Raw genomic sequence first — 18,040 nt, forward strand, 5'->3', positions numbered from 1 at the left:
GTTTAATGTCTGTCTGCTCGCTGCTAAATACCCCAGTTAAAAGCAAAGGGAGATAAACTAGTTGTGTTTCATGTTATTCTGCTGAATTATAACACAGTACAGCTCGAAAACACTTTATGACCAGAGATTTCACATACACTACACGAGAGCGCATGCGCGCTTACCTCCTAACAGAGCGGTTGCCAAGGAGATTGGTGCGTTCTATTTAATGGACTGGGAGATTTTACACAGGTGGTGCACAGACATAAAAAACCACCGCTTGCATCAGGACAGAACGAACAATAAATCACTGACCATCTACAGAAAACAACCAAACTGTCAAATTTTTTATTTAAAAGAAATCAAAACTTGACCACAAAACAGAGAACAATGACTTCTTTGTTCAAAAGAAAAGACGGAAACTGAAGATGAAAAGTTATGCATCAGAAAATGGTTTATCATTGTTTCATACATGGCAGTTCTTTAACAATTGAAAAGTAAAATAAGTGAAATAAAGTAAAATATTGATACATTTTAATTAGTTTGAGTTTGGACTTTGCTGAGAGACAGAGAGATCTCGAGGGGGCCACAGACGAGAGTAACAATTAACACACACACACATATATATATATATATATATATATATATACACCCCCAGTGCCTCCCTCCCCCCTAGCTCCGCCCCTAAGTACCGGCAAGAATTTAAAACTACTTTCACCTCTGCATACAACCCAAACAAACAAAAAGCTGAGACGAATCTGGAGGCAGCTTTTAATTTTTTATTGTTTTATAACTTTAATCACAGTGGAACAACCGGGTTTATTGCCACCATTTAGGCTACTATCCGTGTCAAATAAATTACAGATTCCTCTAACGTGTTACGGTCCGCTCTGCGGCCCCTAACATAAGAAATGTAAGCTGTTAAAAAAGGAAACCAAAAAGCTGACATATCTGAGGTTAATCTTTACTAACTTTTATGGTCCGACGCACCCGCTCGTCCACGTCGGTATGTTTTCTTTCCACGTGGACGCGATGCGCGCCGCCGCCGCGCCGGGCTCCTCGCGGAAGTGACGGCAAGGCGGCGATGGCGGCTCGCAGCTTCATTCCGGACTTCCAGTGGACTACAAACTGATTTTAAGCCCATTGGCTGGACTTCAGGGGACCTTTTACTCAAGCGCCTCTCTTCGGATGCCGCACAGAGCGAGGCCGCGTCCTACCGGTGCATGTCAGCGAGCGGCTTCTCGGCTTTTTGGGGGTATTTTCGTCCTCGGTTTCAAGGTGGTCACCCCGTCGAGCTAGCGGTAGCTTCTCGGCTATCAGCTAACGGCGGTTTGCGCCGTGGTTCATACAGCAACGGCAGGCAACGTGAGGCGGCTTGTTTCCCTCTCAACGCGGCTGTTTGTTTCGGTCATAATGCTCCGTATGTGAAGCTAGCCGTGCCACGCGTGTGAAGAAGAGCTCGGCCTCTTTGTTTGTAAGAGTTACTAGTTTAGGCGGATTTATTTTATTTAAATTTTTTTTTGCCTGTATGAGCAGGACGTTAAAAGTTGCCTCTGTATTTACAACTTCAGCCAAATCGGCGTGCCATAACACCCCTTTGAGACTCGAAGCAGGCCTGCTGTGGGAGGTCTTTGGGTGCTCATCAACATGCTGAAGACCCGGCAGTGTCTACTCGGCATCCGCACTTTCCTCAGCGTCACGTCCAGAATATGGGGCTTCATCATGTACATCCTCAGGAAGCACCTCAGAACGGTGAGCAGAGCTTTGAGTGGGCTGCGTGCTCCTCTAGTATCGCCGAGATTGTAGATCTGCATCACATCCACCTGCACTAAAACACTTCCTCCTAGTTTGAACTCACAATGGGAATGCGTTTATTTCGCCTCCTTAGGTGGCAGGTTCTGGGTCAGCTTTTTCAGTAGGTTGATTCTTGAGCACAAAGATCGCTTGGGATGCTTCCGAGTCATGGATGAAAAAGGTGTAAACATATTTACAACGTAAGGGTTATGTAAGATGTTACTCCGGGTGCCATAGGGCAAGAATGCTGAGCACACCATTTATTTAACACGAGAAGGAAAACATTTGAAGCCCTTTTCAAGTTTCTGTTCACAATGCCTTTGTTTTTAATCCAGGTGTTATTTTGAAGCACCAAATACCTAAAAATTGTAGTACAAATGTAGACTTACAAGTTACTTTAAACACTAATCAAGTTTATTTTGTTGCAGATCATCCTGTTCAAACTATGATCTTTTTCATACAAATTCATTGTTGCTTTCAAACGACAGGCTTTTGGCCAGTTTTCATTTGTAAATCGTCTCTGATCTGTGATTTCTTTCCCTATTTAATAAACTGATCCAAAAAAAAGACCTCCCATCATTTTTGATCAGTTAACAGATCATCCCGAAGCATTTCGTTTGATTAACATTGTTGAACTTGTTAAAAGAATCACATAAACGGTCAGGAGAAAAAAATGATTGGATGCATAAGTGGGTAAAATCTTGTCATTCAGTCACTTTCAGTGTGATTGGAAACTACAGCAGATTCTTATCTTGACCTAGTACAACCTTTTTATTAATTAATTTTTTTTAATAAGAGAAAAGAGGTTTTTAATCCAACAGACAATGAATTAATTAACAGATGATGTCCATTTATGTGGTTTATACCCCTTTAAACGCACATTCAAGTAAAAACTCGTTTGATGCAGTTATTGGCTGAAAATGATGGGAGTTTTTAGTTTTTTTGTCATGAAAAGGCGAAAAAAATTGAGACTTTTCGTGTTTGACAACCGATCAGGGGAAATTTGTCAATTTTTTCACTGCATCACTAGTGAGATTATTTAAAAAGCTAATCAAGAGTATATTTAACCTACTAGTTCATCTACTAAGTAGAGTTATAACTAGATATCTGGGATCTAATGCTGAACCCCAAAAACTTGTTTTGAAGATTAACATTAAAGTTTTTAGCTCTGTTTTTAAAAACATTACCAGAGAGTTACTGTACAATATTCTATTAGTTACTCATAACATTGATTGGCCGATTATGTCTTCACATCTTATCTAGGCGTTTCTGTGTTACTGACTGCTTCGTCCACCTGAGATGCAAAGTCAGAACCTCCTTCCACATTCAAGTGTTAAATCTTTCAAGAAGTTGCAGTTTTGCCTCCAATCCCATCCAAACAAACAAAAGAAAATGTACATGACATATGCTATGATGGAAGCCACCTGCTTTATAACCTAGGCGTTATTCCCAGGTGCTGCCGAGTCGTAGGCAGACCTGCGTAAGCGTTGTAACGTGAGAGGACTTCAACTGCAGCAGGGAACATATCAATCAAACCCAACAAAGCCTGGAGGTGCATCCTGCGTGTGCCGTAATCATCTCACTGCAGTTTATTGTGAGGCAGCAACACTTGCAGGGTGAGGGTGAGGAGTTCAGCCCATGCTTCAGCTGAACTGAGAGGGATTATGTCAGCGCAGAGAGTGCACAGTTCTCTCCTTTCTGTGTTGTCTCGTTTTAGCTCTGCTGTTTACAGTCTGCGACCCAGTGGAGGACTGTCCTCATCCAGGGATACTTCAGATAGACCCTGAGACATATTTACCTGGATTGTTTAAACAGCCTCTTTTAAACACCTATGTGTTGCTCCCTCGGTTGGCGAACGCGGACCTGATCCGAAAATTTGGAACCTTATTGGATTAAGAACATTGCAGACTGGTCATAATCCCACTCACGCCACTCCACTGTACTGTCAACAAATGACGAGACTGTTGTTTACTAATTGTACGGATGTCAGTGTTGCATAATGGCGCTAGTTATTATTGTGCACAATGTGATATAGGTGTGCAGCCAAACACTGCCGCAGTGCAAAAACAATCAGCCAATCCCAACAAGCCCTCAACTTTAAATGTGAATGAAGTCATTAAAAAAAATTAGACTCCTAGAATTCTGCAATCTGCATCAATTGATTGATTCATGCAGATTTTTTATCAAATAGGCACGTTTTGGAAAATATGTTGATTTCCTAAAATTATAGTGAAACTAACTTCTTTATCCTTTTTATGCTTTGGTGAAGATATATCAGCTTGGATTTGAAAATAAATCATTATTTTTGGATGTCCTGATTAGGATTTTCTTGCGCCCAATGAGTGATATGCATTTTTGCGATACTTGATTAAAATCAGTTCCATTGTTTCCAGTACGATAACACATGATCTACATGAATGTTGTGATGGTCTCTCACTTGACGCACTCAGCAAAGACCCTCCGGATGCTGCAGTATCTGTTTCCCTCAACAGTAATCCTGTCCTGACAGCACACCACCTAAAATGTGCATAGATCTTTTTGCTGATCTTCTAGGCTAGTCTTTGATGTGCCTCGGTGATAATTCGCCTTGTCACAAATTTCAGGCTGAATCCAGTGATTGCGTGCTGTCAAAACTTATGGAAAAAGGTTCTCCAGCTTCGTAAGCTCGGCACTTTGTTTTGAACGTCATTAGATTTAATGAGAGGTGTTTCAGCTGCTTTCTGTGTACCCCCTCCAGAATGCTGGAATTTGACCCTGGTGATCTGAGCAAAGCGTGCAGAGAAAGTCACATGGAGGCCGACCCCATGGCTTTACAGGCCAGGGGTCCATTTGGATTCTAGCAAAGGTCCACAAAGATGTACAAGAAGCTTCCCTGCGGTGCCCATCAGCTGCAGACGTCATCCTCCTGAGCTCACTCTGCCAGGTAGCAGCAGGAGGAGGAAGGGGAACACCACCCACCACCTCCCCGTCCTCAACTTCGGTGCCAAGCTGCCCCCTTGCTCCGCTGACACCCGCCAACAGCTGAAGGGATATAAATAGCCGTGTGAGGAAAAGAGCGGAGCCTCCTGGTGCAGGAGTGGCCCTCTGAAGGATCCTCACTGGAGCAGAGCGAGAAAGTTGCACAGGGAGGATGGGACTATGTTCTGCTGCTTGATCGGGTTTACCAGTTAACTGTTGCAGCTCAAATGTGAGTTGTAGAAGAGAAATCTATTTTTTGTCTTTTAAAGCCTGTTTGTTGGGATAGTATCATGATCTGGTGCAAGTGATCCTGGACATAATGCTGAGCATCCATTAAGAAAAAGAACATAAAGGTTCATTCCTTTTAAAAGCAAAGTTTAAAAACGTTACAGTCTATATTCACCTTGTCTACTGTAACAGACTTTCCTTGGTGTCATTTGGGGCTTCAGCCACCTCCAGTTGGACCTGGACTCATTACCGGGACTAACAGAACAAAAGGCTCCCTGTTGATTGATCTGATTTTAAAAGAACTCCTAAATGACTTTTCCTCCGAACAGATCAGATCATCTCCTTCTGATCGTCGAGAACTAAACAAAGCGCCTTTCGAGGTCATAGTTCACTTGTTTGAAACCCTCTTTCTACTTGTTGGAGACGTTGTGTGGAAGTGTCAGGAAAATGTGGGTTAATAAATCATCTCCTTTTCGGTAATAGTATCGCAATTAAAACCTTTTTCTCAGAAACATAAAAGGTTTTTTTCTCTTTGTGGAAGCCGTTTGTGACGTTTTTCAGGTAGTTATCGTTGCTGTAAATGAACCATAACGTTTTATCTGTATTTTTGCTTTGCTCCCTTTTAATTCAAAAAAGGGGCAGAAAACATCCAAATTTAAAACTGTTTACGTTTAAAAGGAGAGACATGGACAATGATTGGTTCCCCTGGTACAGATGTGTAAAAAGCCTGGAAGTACTGTATATTCATCTTTCAATGCGCGATGAATATTTAGATGCAATATTTGGCAGGATATTATCTTCCGAGTGCCATGCATTAAACGTCAACGGGCCAGTAATGTGTTTGGTGTGTTGGATGGGGGCTTACCCTGAATGCCCACACCTCATGTATATTTAGAGTGGCCTAGATGTGAAAGCTCATGAAGAGGGGTGGGGACATTGTGAGAAGGGGGAAAAAACGCAAAGTTAGGAAAATGTAGGTTAAGCATAAGCATCGCCACAGTAGTGTCACAATTCTGCGTTTATTTATGTGCAATATTAGCTGTTAATACAGTATAGAGTCGTCGTCTGCCATTTTAATGGCCTTTAGTCTGCTACAATGTTCACAAGGTTTGAGCGTAAAGAGAGAAAGGATCTGTGACCATTGTTCTTCAACAGTCCCTTTCCAGACTCCTAGGTCATCTCTTATACGTTCTCCAGCTCACTCCACAGGGTTTCTAGAAGGTTCATGTCTGTGGACTGAACTGAAGGTAGATTTTTATGTCTGGGGAATCATTTGTGTTTTATTTTGGACAATTGCTTTGGATCACGATCCTGTTGAATGATGGCCCATTTTGGCGTTCTTCTCTCTTTTAAATCTTTCTGCGTGGGATTGTGCCGCAGCAATAAAAGATGCAGTTATTTTAGGGTCTTTTTACACACCTTTACCCCGGGGGGGTCTAATAAATGTTTACATAAACTGGGATGGGAAGTCTGATGCATCAGTTATGTGGAAACGTCTCACAACTATCTCATCATGGCTCAGTGTTTTTGTATATCCTGTCATGATGCTGTTTCTTTGTTAACAGTGTTCTGGTATATTGGGTACTGACTGTTTTTATTTGCCTCATTCATTTCCAGATAATCCAGTATCAGACGGTGCGATACGACATTTTGCCCCTGTCGCCTATCTCCAGAAACAGACTCAGTGAGTAAACGAATGTCTTCATTAATCTGTCTCTCTGTGGAAGCACCCAAAGAAACCCATCAGTCTTTTGAACGAGTGCAGCATGTTCTGTTTTGGTGGTGGTGTCCTAGCCAGGGTGCCGTGGAGAAAATAGGCGATCGTAACACATCTCCACTGTGGGAAGTTAAGAAGTTAAACCAGTCCGTCAAGAAGGAAGCGATTGTGCAAAAAGAATTTCAGCGCACCTGAACACCACTTCCTCACCTCAAACTATGATCAGCACTTTACTTTAGTTTAGATTTTATTCCTGCCGCCATGCGTGTTTGTTTCTGACATAGCTTTGTTTTATAAGGTGAATCAGATGTGTGCTGCATTTTCTTCCCCAGAGGCCTCAGTAAACTAGCGTTGCTTACGAGGCTTTTTGCTTGACCGTAGAAAGTAAAAGTGACACTTCACTCTCACCTCATCGAAGCTCGGAGGGAAGTACTTTGAGCAACGGGAATGAATTTTGTTAACGGCACAGCATCAGCGCTCCTGAGGACATGTTGGGCTGTTGCACAGCTTTAAATGCACAGAGAGAAATAAGCTGCGTGGCGTTTATATAAGCCTGCTGCAACATACAGTAGCAGTCACTTTTTTGTTAATGTGATCTATTGGACAAGATGGTCTATCCGTGTCCAGGTCATAAATATGTAAAACTGTAGATAACACTGAACGGTACAAAGAACACTGGCTGAAAGTGGTCAACCACTTTAGAGAAACCACTGTTGTTACTGTTGTTTGAGTTGAGGAAATGGAAACGGATACACAAAGGTACTCGACAGCACTTCCATTAACAGGGACTGCTGATGGTGTAGTTGCGCTCTGAATGGACTTCCCCAGCGTCAGTAGAGCTCAATCAAACGGCAAACTGGACCTGGACCCAGAAGAAGAATTGTTTCAGTTCAGTTGGGCTTCCCTCTCACTGCACTGACCTCAACTGGAAATCCAGCTCCATTCTTGACTGGCTTCCTGGTTCCTTTTCACTATTTTTCTTCTGTCATTGTTTAGCATAACTCTAGTTCTCACGGCCATGAGTCCAGAACTATAACAGCAGGGTTCTTAAATGGGCTTTGAATCTGAAGGGAACATTGTCCTTAAGTTATTTTTAGTTTTTGTTGTTGAAAGAACATAGAAATGATGGATATTCATCTCTAAATGATCAACAAAGCAAGTTTCCTTCAGCCAAGCTATAAAAAAGCCTGTATTTTGTTCCCCTTTCCGGTCATGAATATTTCATGCAGGTTTCAATGAAGATGAACGATCACAGATTTTTCAGATAGTTTGAAATCGTTTTTTGTTTTCTGATGTTGCACTATTTAAACAAGAGATTTACTTACACTACATGTTTCTCCTGTCATTCAATCACACTTAACATTTCTTATTTTAGATAATAAAAAAAGGTCTTCTCTTTGCTAAATGCCAGAATAATAAGACGTTGTTGTCCATTTAGAAGACCCCGCTGTGCCCAAGCTTTACCTTCGTGGCTGACATCTCCAGATGTTGCATCAATATTTCCACATAAGGTTCTTTCCCTACGATGCCGTCTTTTTTTGTGAAGGGCGCCAGTCCCTGTACGTCATAGGTGGATGCCGTTCCCAGGCTTTCAAGCCTTCTCCCCTTTCCTCTCCAGATGTAACGATGGTTCTCACGGCTTCAATTCAGCCTCATCGGACCACAGGACATGTCCAGATATTAAGCTCTTTGATACTGATGGATAAAATGGTAAATAACGAGAATATCAAAATTTGAGAAACTCAGATTGTTTTATTTTTTTAAACAACAACATTTTTATTGTATAGTAATCAGACAGGAACAAGGGTGGAGAGAAAGGCAGCAGCAAATGGCCCAAGACTGGGAATCAAACCCAGGACCACCGCCTCTACCAACTGAGCTGTGAGATTTTTTATTTCCACAACAGAGGAGGGAAAGAGTCTGGAAACAAAGTTTTACGCTATACTGACCTTTTTCCACACTAACTCAGACCTGGAAACGCTAAAAATAGTATAGATTTTTCACTACTGGCCATTCAGCAGAGAAGTTAGGACTAACAGCACCATGGTTCACCCTTTAACCTCAATGCTAACTTATAGTGTGAAATCTAAATGAAAGAAAAAGAGGCACCAAGTAACCTTTAGGGGTTCTCAGGTTTCAGGAACCTCTAAACATCTGAATTAGTATATTAGACACCATCTGTTCAGTGACAAAATCTTAGATTTTGGAGCAATGATGTCTAAATATCTGCAGAACAACTAGTCCGAAGGTGAGTTCTGGTTCCAGAATACAGTCAGTGTTTACAATATAAAGTAGAGAGTATTACAGGTCCTTCTCAAAATATTAGCATATTGTGATAAAGTTCATTATTTTCCATAATGTAATGATGAAAATTTAACATTCATATATTTTAGATTCATTGCACACTAACTGAAATATTTCAGGTCTTTTATTGTCTTAATACGGATGATTTTGGCATACAGCTCATGAAAACCCAAAATTCCTATCTCACAAAATTAGCATATTTCATCCGACCAATAAAAGAAAAGTGTTTTTAATACAAAAAACGTCAACCTTCAAATAATCATGTACAGTTATGCACTCAATACTTGGTCGGGAATCCTTTTGCAGAAATGACTGCTTCAATGCGGCGTGGCATGGAGGCAATCAGCCTGTGGCACTGCTGAGGTCTTATGGAGGCCCAGGATGCTTCAATAGCGGCCTTTAGCTCATCCAGAGTGTTGGGTCTTGAGTCTCTCAACGTTCTCTTCACAATATCCCACAGATTCTCTATGGGGTTCAGGTCAGGAGAGTTGGCAGGCCAATTGAGCACAGTGATACCATGGTCAGTAAACCATTTACCAGTGGTTTTGGCACTGTGAGCAGGTGCCAGGTCGTGCTGAAAAATTAAATCTTCATCTCCATAAAGCTTTTCAGCAGATGGAAGCATGAAGTGCTCCAAAATCTCCTGATAGCTAGCTGCATTGACCCTGCCCTTGATAAAACACAGTGGACCAACACCAGCAGCTGACACGGCACCCCAGACCATCACTGACTGTGGGTACTTGACACTGGACTTCTGGCATTTTGGCATTTCCTTCTCCCCAGTCTTCCTCCAGACTCTGGCACCTTGATTTCTGAATGACATGCAGAATTTGCTTTCATCCAAAAAAAGTACTTTGGACCACTGAGCAACAGTCCAGTGCTGCTTCTCTGTAGCCCAGGTCAGGCGCTTCTGCCGCTGTTTCTGGTTCAAAAGTGGCTTGACCTGGGGAATGCGGCACCTGTGGCCCATTTCCTGCACACACCTGTGCACGGTGGCTCTGGATGTTTCTACTCCAGACTCAGTCCACTGCTTCCGCAGGTCCCCCAAGGTCTGGAATCGGCCCTTCTCCACAATCTTCCTCAGGGTCCGGTCACCTCTTCTCGTTGTGCAGCGTTTTCTGCCACACTTTTTCCTTCCCACAGACTTCCCACTGAGGTGCCTTGATACAGCACTCTGGGAACAGCCTATTCGTTCAGAAATTTCTTTCTGTGTCTTACCCTCTTGCTTGAGGGTGTCAATAGTGGCCTTCTGGACAGCAGTCAGGTCGGCAGTCTTACCCATGATTGGGGTTTTGAGTGATGAACCAGGCTGGGAGTTTTAAAGGCCTCAGGAATCTTTTGCAGGTGTTTAGAGTTAACTCGTTGATTCAGATGATTAGGTTCATAGCTCGTTTAGAGACCCTTTTAATAATATGCTAATTTTGTGAGATAGGAATTTTGGGTTTTCATGAGCTGTATGCCAAAATCATCCGTATTAAGACAATAAAAGACCTGAAATATTTCAGTTAGTGTGCAATGAATCTAAAATATATGAATGTTAAATTTTCATCATGACATTATGGAAAATAATGAACTTTATCACAATATGCTAATATTTTGAGAAGGACCTGTGTAACCAGTTTGCAGAACTGTGGTTGAACCTTAACACGATATAGATAATAGTCATACCATGTGAACATGTTTTCTGTTGAAAGAAGACATTTTAGCGAGAAACTTTTTTGTCGTCTTTCTATTGGCTCCATTTTTGATTCATTGTTTTGCTTCTGCATTTATTAAAACCCCTGGTAACAGTTCCTGTAAAAATGAATGTAATAATTGGAGAATCTTTGTGAATGGAACATTCCTTATTTGAGTTGATCAGAGTGTAATCGTTGCTTCCTGTTTTCTTTGGGTATAATTATGACAGAAAGACCAGTTTCTCTTGGCCAATCTTCAGCATGGCGGACGAGTGTCAGCTACATATGCAGTCTTTGTTTTATTTTATTTTTTTATTTAAGAACATAAAAGCATGACCTGTGTCAAACAAATATCTTTCCATTTATTGTTTTACCGAAACTGGGAAAGAGGCGCAAAAACTGAAAACAAATTACAAATCCTTTTTGTTTGCCTCTTTTTTTCCCCCGTTTCACATCGAAGTTTCCCAGGTTTGAGTATCAACCTTGTTCTATAAATCCTAGATGGTGTAAAGAGGAAGATTCTGGTTCTGGACCTGGACGAGACACTGATCCATTCTCACCATGACGGGGTCCTGAGGCCCACAGTGAGACCTGGAACGCCACCAGACTTTATCCTCAAAGTAAAGACCGACGGTCCCGTAAAATGCATATAGCTGAACCTGAGTCCTGTTTGCGTCCGAGTGAACCGAGTCTGTGTGTTTACTCTTCCATGCAGGTCGTCATAGACAAGCATCCAGTCAGATTTTTTGTACATAAAAGGCCACATGTTGACTTCTTTTTAGAAGTGGTGAGTTTTCAGCCAGTCTTATTCTAACTTTAGGGGTACAAACCCGCAGACATTCCTGTTTGCCCAGGTTTCCTTTGTGTTCGCACTGCTTGATGCCACAGGCCAACATTTGTTCAGTAAAAACGTCCCTGATCACTCTAACCTGTCCGTCATCATGTGCCCTGAACGCTCTGTGTACACAGGTGAGCCAGTGGTATGAGCTGGTGGTTTTCACCGCCAGCATGGAGATCTACGGCTCAGCAGTTGCAGACAAGCTGGACAACAATAGGAACATCCTGAAACGCAGATACTACAGACAGGTACGGCTCAGCGTTTTGTGTATTTATCTGGAACGTGTGTTTAACCAAATATCGATCACACTTTGGTCATATCTTTTTTTCTTTTCTCCCCTCCCAGCACTGTACATTGGATCTAGGTAGTTATATTAAAGACCTGTCTGTAGTACATGATGACCTGTCCAGTGTTGTGATCCTGGATAACTCGCCTGGAGCTTATCGAAGCCATCCAGGTACGACTTGCTGTCCTACGTGCGAAACGTGACCACGTGTTGATTTTATATGTTTCACCTATTATAGTCGATCGCATGTTGGGAGGAAACTCGCAGAAAGATGTCACCATGCTTTCTCAACATACCCATCATGCAAAACATTATGACCTATCCAGTAGTTGTAGCTTGAAAGCAGGAATAATTGACTGTAATGACAGACGTTACCTCAGCCAGTGGATGTCAGACCTCTTATATGAAGGACGTCATAAAATGAACTTTTTTTTTCGTTTGGCTGAGGGGTGTGGTTTAAAATATAGTTGTTTTTTTTTTTTTTTTTCCCCATTCATTGCTGAGAAGACCACCGATGTCTTGCTAGCTGATGGTCTGCCTGTGTAATTTAGAGCTTGCATCGCGGTGAAGTAATATGATGTGATTATGTTTATTGTTGATACCCAGAATTAATGTAATGGGTAAACTGTAAGCAGGAGAATCATGCTCAAAAACCTGGCTTTTAAATGAAATCCGGTGTGTTTGGACAGCCAGAACATTAATCTACCATTATGATCGTACTTTAGCAGAATGCCGTCACATATTGTAAGCCTTATATATAATGTTAATGATTACACATCCCTGCTAGGATTTCACAATGCTGAGATGCTTTGTGAAACATGCTTTGTTGCAGGACTTTAGTTTAATCACAGGCTTCACACACAGAAAGGTATGAAATAAGAGTTGCGTATTTTCCAGTGTTGGAAAAGAGAAGGGTGTATGGAAGAATATTTGGATTTACAGACTTTATATCCTATCCGTCAATCTAAAGGTTCATCGTTTTATCTTTTCATCCATCCATTTTCTAGCCAGCCAGCTATCCATGTGTCTGTCCCTCGGTTTGTTTGTCCATCCATCCCTCCGTTTTTTCTCAGGTTTCCACGCCAAACCGCTCTGGAACTATCTCCCATAACTTTACAGGGAAGTTTTGTATTACACTTGAAAAGGGTTTAAAAGATTAAAAACTCTCCCATTTCTAGTGTTTGTCAGTCATAATGCAAAGCGGCCCAGTGAGATGGAGCTGATTAATTAATGAATACATTGAAAGATGGAGGACCTCATCAATATCAGTGGTTATACCTCTCTACTTCACTAGCTGCTTTTATAAGGATCTTATGAGATGGGACTGAGGCCTTCTTGCCATCTCAGTGAGACTTTTCTATAAAAACAATTGGGTGGAAATTAACCCTTTCTTGCTACAGTTATGAGCCACCAAGACAGGTAGGCACAGAGCCGAGTTGGCAAGTATATGTGAAGTGGGGGCGGCACAAGCTGATGCTCCATTACAACCAAAGGAGATGCTGTCACAGGCTGGTGCCTGGATGACATTGATGTAAGCACATGTCATGGTGACGCGGCCACCTCCAGTGGCTTTCCTGTAAAGCGCTGAGGCGATGCAAGAAGGGTCACTTATAGAGCCGTTGAGGCCGGCTGTTTCTGCTTTGTATAATTTAAACTGTGACGAATATTTATGAGCACAGAATCTGTAGGTCTGTTAAAACAAAGTTTTTTTTAATCGAAGTTAAATACAAGGGTTGGACAATGAAACTGAAACACCTGGTTTTAGACCACAATAATTTATTAGTATGGTGTAGGGCCTCCTTTTACGGCCAATACAGCGTCAATTCGTCTGGAATGACATATACAAGTCCTGCACAGTGGTCAGAGGGATTTTAAGCCATTCTTCTTGCAGGATAGTGGCCAGGTCACTACGTGATACTGGTGGAGGAAAACGTTTCCTGACTCGCTCCTCCAAAACACCCCAAAGTGGCTCAATAATATTTAGATCTGGTGACTGTGCAGGACATGGGAGATGTTCAACTTCACTTTCATGTTCATCAAACCAATCTTTCACCAGTCTTGCTGTGTGTATTGGTGCATTGTCATCCTGATACATGGCACCGCCTTCAGGATACAATGTTTGAACCATTGGATGCACATGGTCCTCAAGAATGGTTCGGTAGTCCTTGGCAGTGACGCGCCCATCTAGCACAAGTATTGGGTCAAGGGAATGCCATGATATGGCAGCCCAAACCATCACTAATCCACCCCCATGCTTCACTCTGGGCATGCAACAGTCTGGGTGGTACACTTCTTTGGGGCTTCTCCACACCGTAACTCTCCCGGATGTGGGTAAAACAGTAAAGGTGGACTCATCAGAGAACAATACATGTTTCACATTGTCCACAGCCCAAGATTTGCGCTCCTTGCACCATTGAAACCAACGTTTGGCATTGGCACGAGTGACCAAAGGTTTGGCTATAGCAGCCCGGCCGTGTATATTGACCCTGTGGAGCTCCTGATGGACAGTTCTGGTGGAAACAGGAGAGTTGAGGTGCACATTTAATTCTGCCGTGATTTGGGCAGCCGTGGTTTTATGTTTTTTGGATACAATCCGGGTTAGCACCCGAACATCCCTTTCAGACAGCTTCCTCTTGCGTCCACAGTTAATCTTGTTGGATGTGGTTCGTCCTTCTTGGTGGTATGCTGACATTACCCTGGATACCGTGGCTCTTGATACATCACAAAGACTTGCTGTCTTGGTCATAGATGCGCCAGCAAGACATGCACCAACAATTTGTCCTCTTTTGAACTCTGGTATGTCACCCATAATGTTGTGTGCATTTCAATATTTTGAGCAAAACTGTGCTCTTACCCTGCTAATTGAACCTTCACACTCTGCTCTTACTGGTGCAATGTGCAATCAATGAAGACTGGCTACCAGGCTGGTCCAATTTAGCCATGAAACCTCCCACACTAAAATGACAGATGTTTCAGTTTCATTGTCCAACCCCTGTATGTTTTCACTGTGTTGCACACTACGAGACGGCACCGAGCGCTGATTTGAGATGGGCAGTTTTAAACATCTTCACATTTAGTTGGTTGCGTTTGTGTTTGACTAAAAACTCAACATTGTAAAATCACTATTTGAAACATGTCCCATCCCCCCGTCTCGACTGACTGGCTGTTTTTCTGCCCTGCAGACAATGCGATACCCATCAAGTCCTGGTTCAGCGACCCTAGTGACACAGCCCTTCTAAACTTGCTGCCTATGCTGGATGCACTAAGGTAACAGACATAATAAAAATTAGCCTGAAAGCAAACACTCAGTGCAAACACTTTGAATTTGAGCTTGAACTTGTGACTGTAACACACACAGTTACTTTTATATTGGTTTCATCAAGTGGAGTCTGTGTATGCCTTGAGCTTTTTCACCTTTGTCACATTGCAACCACAAACTCCTCAAATCTGCGTGGAAAATTGGGAAGAAGATGGTCATTATTGAAAGAAAGCCAGAAGATGTCCGTTTGAACGTTTAAAACAAGTTTGACGCTGCAGAAGACTTGAGACTAGGGTGGAGGTTCGATTTGCAGCAGGACAACCACTCTAAAATACGGTCAGAGCTACATTGTAATAATTTATTTAAAAACAAAATGACTTGTGATAGAATGGCCCAGTCATAGTCCAGACCTAAATCCAATTGAGAATCTGTGGCGAGACCTGAAAATTGACTCTTTCCATCCAACTTGACTAAGTTTTAGCTGTTTTGCAAATGATAATGGGCAAAACTTTTAGTCTCTAGAAATGCAAAGCTGGTAGAGACATGTTCCAGAAGACCTGCAGCTGTAACTGTAGTGAAAGCTCAATCTACAAAGTGAATACTCAGTGAAGCTGAATGCAAATGGAGGAAACGTTTAAATATATTAGGGACTCTTGTACCATAAATATTCTTATTCATAGCAGTTAAAAGAAAAAGATCTAATTGAGATGGAGAGGGAGGAGCGCTCAGAGTCAGGCTGACATTAGTCAGGCTTAGCATTTATAATTGGGAACAAAATCCTTCAGTTAACTCTGAAACTACTCTGCTTCATTCATACATCAACAAATAGGTTATTATTTTCATTTGAAACTTGCAAACTTCTCTTAAGCATCTCAGTAATTTATTTCCTACGTTGCGCCTGTTTCTCCCTGTGTTGTAGGTTCACTGCTGACGTTCGTTCCGTCCTCAGTCGAAACCTCCACCAGCACCGGCTCTGGTGATTGGCTGAATGGAGAGGCGTGCGGCCTGTTGAGCAGCCTCGTCCTCTCTGCCGGTCTCCATCCTGCCCTCCTTTCCCACTCAGACGACCCACCAGCCCTGCCAGACGCATCTTGAGGAGATGGGGGGGGGGGGGTGAGCGCCTAACTCGGGATGAACAGTACGGGATCACCAGAACCCAAGAACTACTGGGGAGGGAGAGGGAATCGGCTGGGTTTTTTTTGTTTGTTTTTGTCTTTTTTCCTCCTTAAATCTTTTTTTTGTTTTGTTTTCTAAAACAAAACGGAGCCTCTCTGCCTTATCGCTCCTAATACTGACTGTATGGGTATGGAGGGGAGCTTGTGTATGCGAGCTGGAGGTTGTTAGTCCTTTTTAAACTTTTTTGGAAGATTTGGGAGGGATAGTGAAGCGGATCAGCACAGCAACAAAGACAATTCTACGTCATTATCTCTGCCTCTCCTCCACCATCATCATCATCATTGCAATTCAGCAGCCACCTCACCTTACCTTCTGGGTGCAAATCAAAGGGGGGAGCATAGAAAACTAAAACTTTACTGTTCCTTTATGTTTAACCAACTTTGTTCCCAGGCATTGAGTCATTTATTTCTGAGGTACTATTTTTCTGCTGCCCAACAAGAATGGATTTACTGAAATGTTGAAATTTGCTGGAGTTTGCTTGGAATAAAACCTCCACGGGCCGTTTTTTTTTTTTTTTTTCCTGAACAGGTCCCCCCCCCTCCACTCCGTCAGGATCATCACTCTCAGCCCCAAAGCTTCTCATGGGACTTGGTGACATAAGACTTAAACATTGTGAGAAAAACAAATGGCTTGTTGAAGATATGTGGACTACCGTGCTGCTTTTCCATATCTGATTGTTTTCTGCCACCATAAATGATAAGAATGAAGTCTCCATACAAGACGTTTTGCTTTCTCATTCTAATGCCATCCAGATTTTACTTAATAGGAAACCCCCCACCCACCCTCTTTTTGTTGCAGGTTTATTTCTGTTTGACAACCTTCCCGGTTCTGTTTCCACCCCAGATTGTATGGGTTCAGATGTAAGACCCTCCATCTTAAAAATGCCTTCTGAACAATGTCGGTTTCGTCAAAAGCTCACAGCAGCTTCTTATCGGCTCTGTCTCCATGTCTGTGTTACTAATAAAACACTCGTCAGTATCGACCTGCTACTTATGCAGCTTCTTTCCTTCTGACATTAATACAGCATGATTGTTCCATAGTTGAAGCAAATGTTACCGCTGGGTGGAAAAAAGCTGGAATTCAGTTTGGACGATCTGCTGCCACCGTGTGGTCTGAACTGAGAAGTACACTTGTGGTACTCCGTACTCTTATCTGGATGGATGCTGAACAAACTTGCTCTAATTTTGATGTGTTTTCATCTTTAGGTGCAAACAGAAAACAATTCATTTGCTAGTTGTGATCTGGAATTTCAGATTGAATTGGGGTATAATTTAGTCAAGAAATACTTAAATTTCCAGGCTTTATTGCATTTTCTAGATGATGAAATCTGAATTTCTGAAAGATTTAGGTGAAACATCCATCTATAAGTAGATGGGGCCCTCACCACTTTGTACCCCCATTTTCTAAAAATGCATAATTTTGTCTTCCTGCTTCAGTTTCATACCAGGTTCTTGTACCATGAGTTATCAGTTTATTCTTTGTGGTTTAGTATTTCAAGAATTATGGAGATGGAAGTAAAATATTAAAATATAATGTATAATATAATTGTCCCCATTTTGACCAGTTGATACTTAGCACATATGACTGATTATGATCTCTGATCAAACTAAAATAACTCCTGCTGGTAGATAGTCTTTAGCTTAATTGTAAAACATTATTTTGCAGAAGATTGGAGTAAGTTAAAGAAAATTACCTTAAATCATTAGTAGTTAGATGCATGTTTTGTACAAACCTCCCGTAGCAGACTTCTCCATTTCACAACCTTAAAAGAGTCAGGTACGAATCGTTCAAAATGGCAAAGAGGAAAAATGTCCAGCAAACTTTC

The 18,040-nt window shown here is 42.0% G+C and overlaps 1 protein-coding gene across 4 annotated transcripts; it reads left to right on the forward strand.

Annotated features, from left to right (window-relative positions):
* The first annotated feature begins 815 nt into the window (after positions 1-815).
* LOC124881263 (CTD nuclear envelope phosphatase 1A) lies at positions 816-17,197 on the forward strand. 4 transcript variants are annotated; one of them, XR_007041596.1, is made up of 10 exons: positions 816-1,453; positions 1,551-1,731; positions 6,577-6,643; positions 11,158-11,276; positions 11,372-11,443; positions 11,626-11,742; positions 11,840-11,951; positions 14,963-15,047; positions 15,248-15,375; positions 15,959-17,197. XR_007041596.1 is itself a non-coding variant. In XM_047386804.1 (9 exons), exons 2-9 carry the CDS (start codon positions 1,627-1,629, stop codon positions 16,808-16,810), a joined length of 744 nt encoding a protein of 247 aa, XP_047242760.1. In that variant the 5' UTR covers positions 819-1,453; positions 1,551-1,626; the 3' UTR covers positions 16,811-17,197. The 4 variants fall into 4 exon arrangements, 2 of the variants coding, with proteins under 2 accessions (XP_047242760.1, XP_047242761.1); XR_007041597.1 differs by having other exon boundaries at positions 15,251-15,375; XM_047386804.1 differs by lacking the exon at positions 15,248-15,375 and having other exon boundaries at positions 819-1,453; positions 16,744-17,197.
* The last annotated feature ends 843 nt before the right edge of the window (positions 17,198-18,040 follow it).

This window comes from Girardinichthys multiradiatus, chromosome 14 (assembly GCF_021462225.1).
Source record: "Girardinichthys multiradiatus isolate DD_20200921_A chromosome 14, DD_fGirMul_XY1, whole genome shotgun sequence".
NCBI lineage: Eukaryota > Metazoa > Chordata > Actinopteri > Cyprinodontiformes > Goodeidae > Girardinichthys > Girardinichthys multiradiatus.

Coding starts and splice junctions, on each gene's coding strand:
- LOC124881263 (XM_047386804.1), top strand. CDS start 1,627: ATGCTGAAGACCCGGCAGTGTCTACTCGGCATCCGCACTTTCCTCAGC. Junction 11,444..11,625: donor TTGACTTCTTTTTAGAAGTG/GTGAGTTTTCAG, acceptor CTGTGTACACAG/GTGAGCCAGTGGTATGAGCT. Junction 15,048..16,743: donor CCTATGCTGGATGCACTAAG/GTAACAGACATA, acceptor TTTCCTGAACAG/GTCCCCCCCCCTCCACTCCG.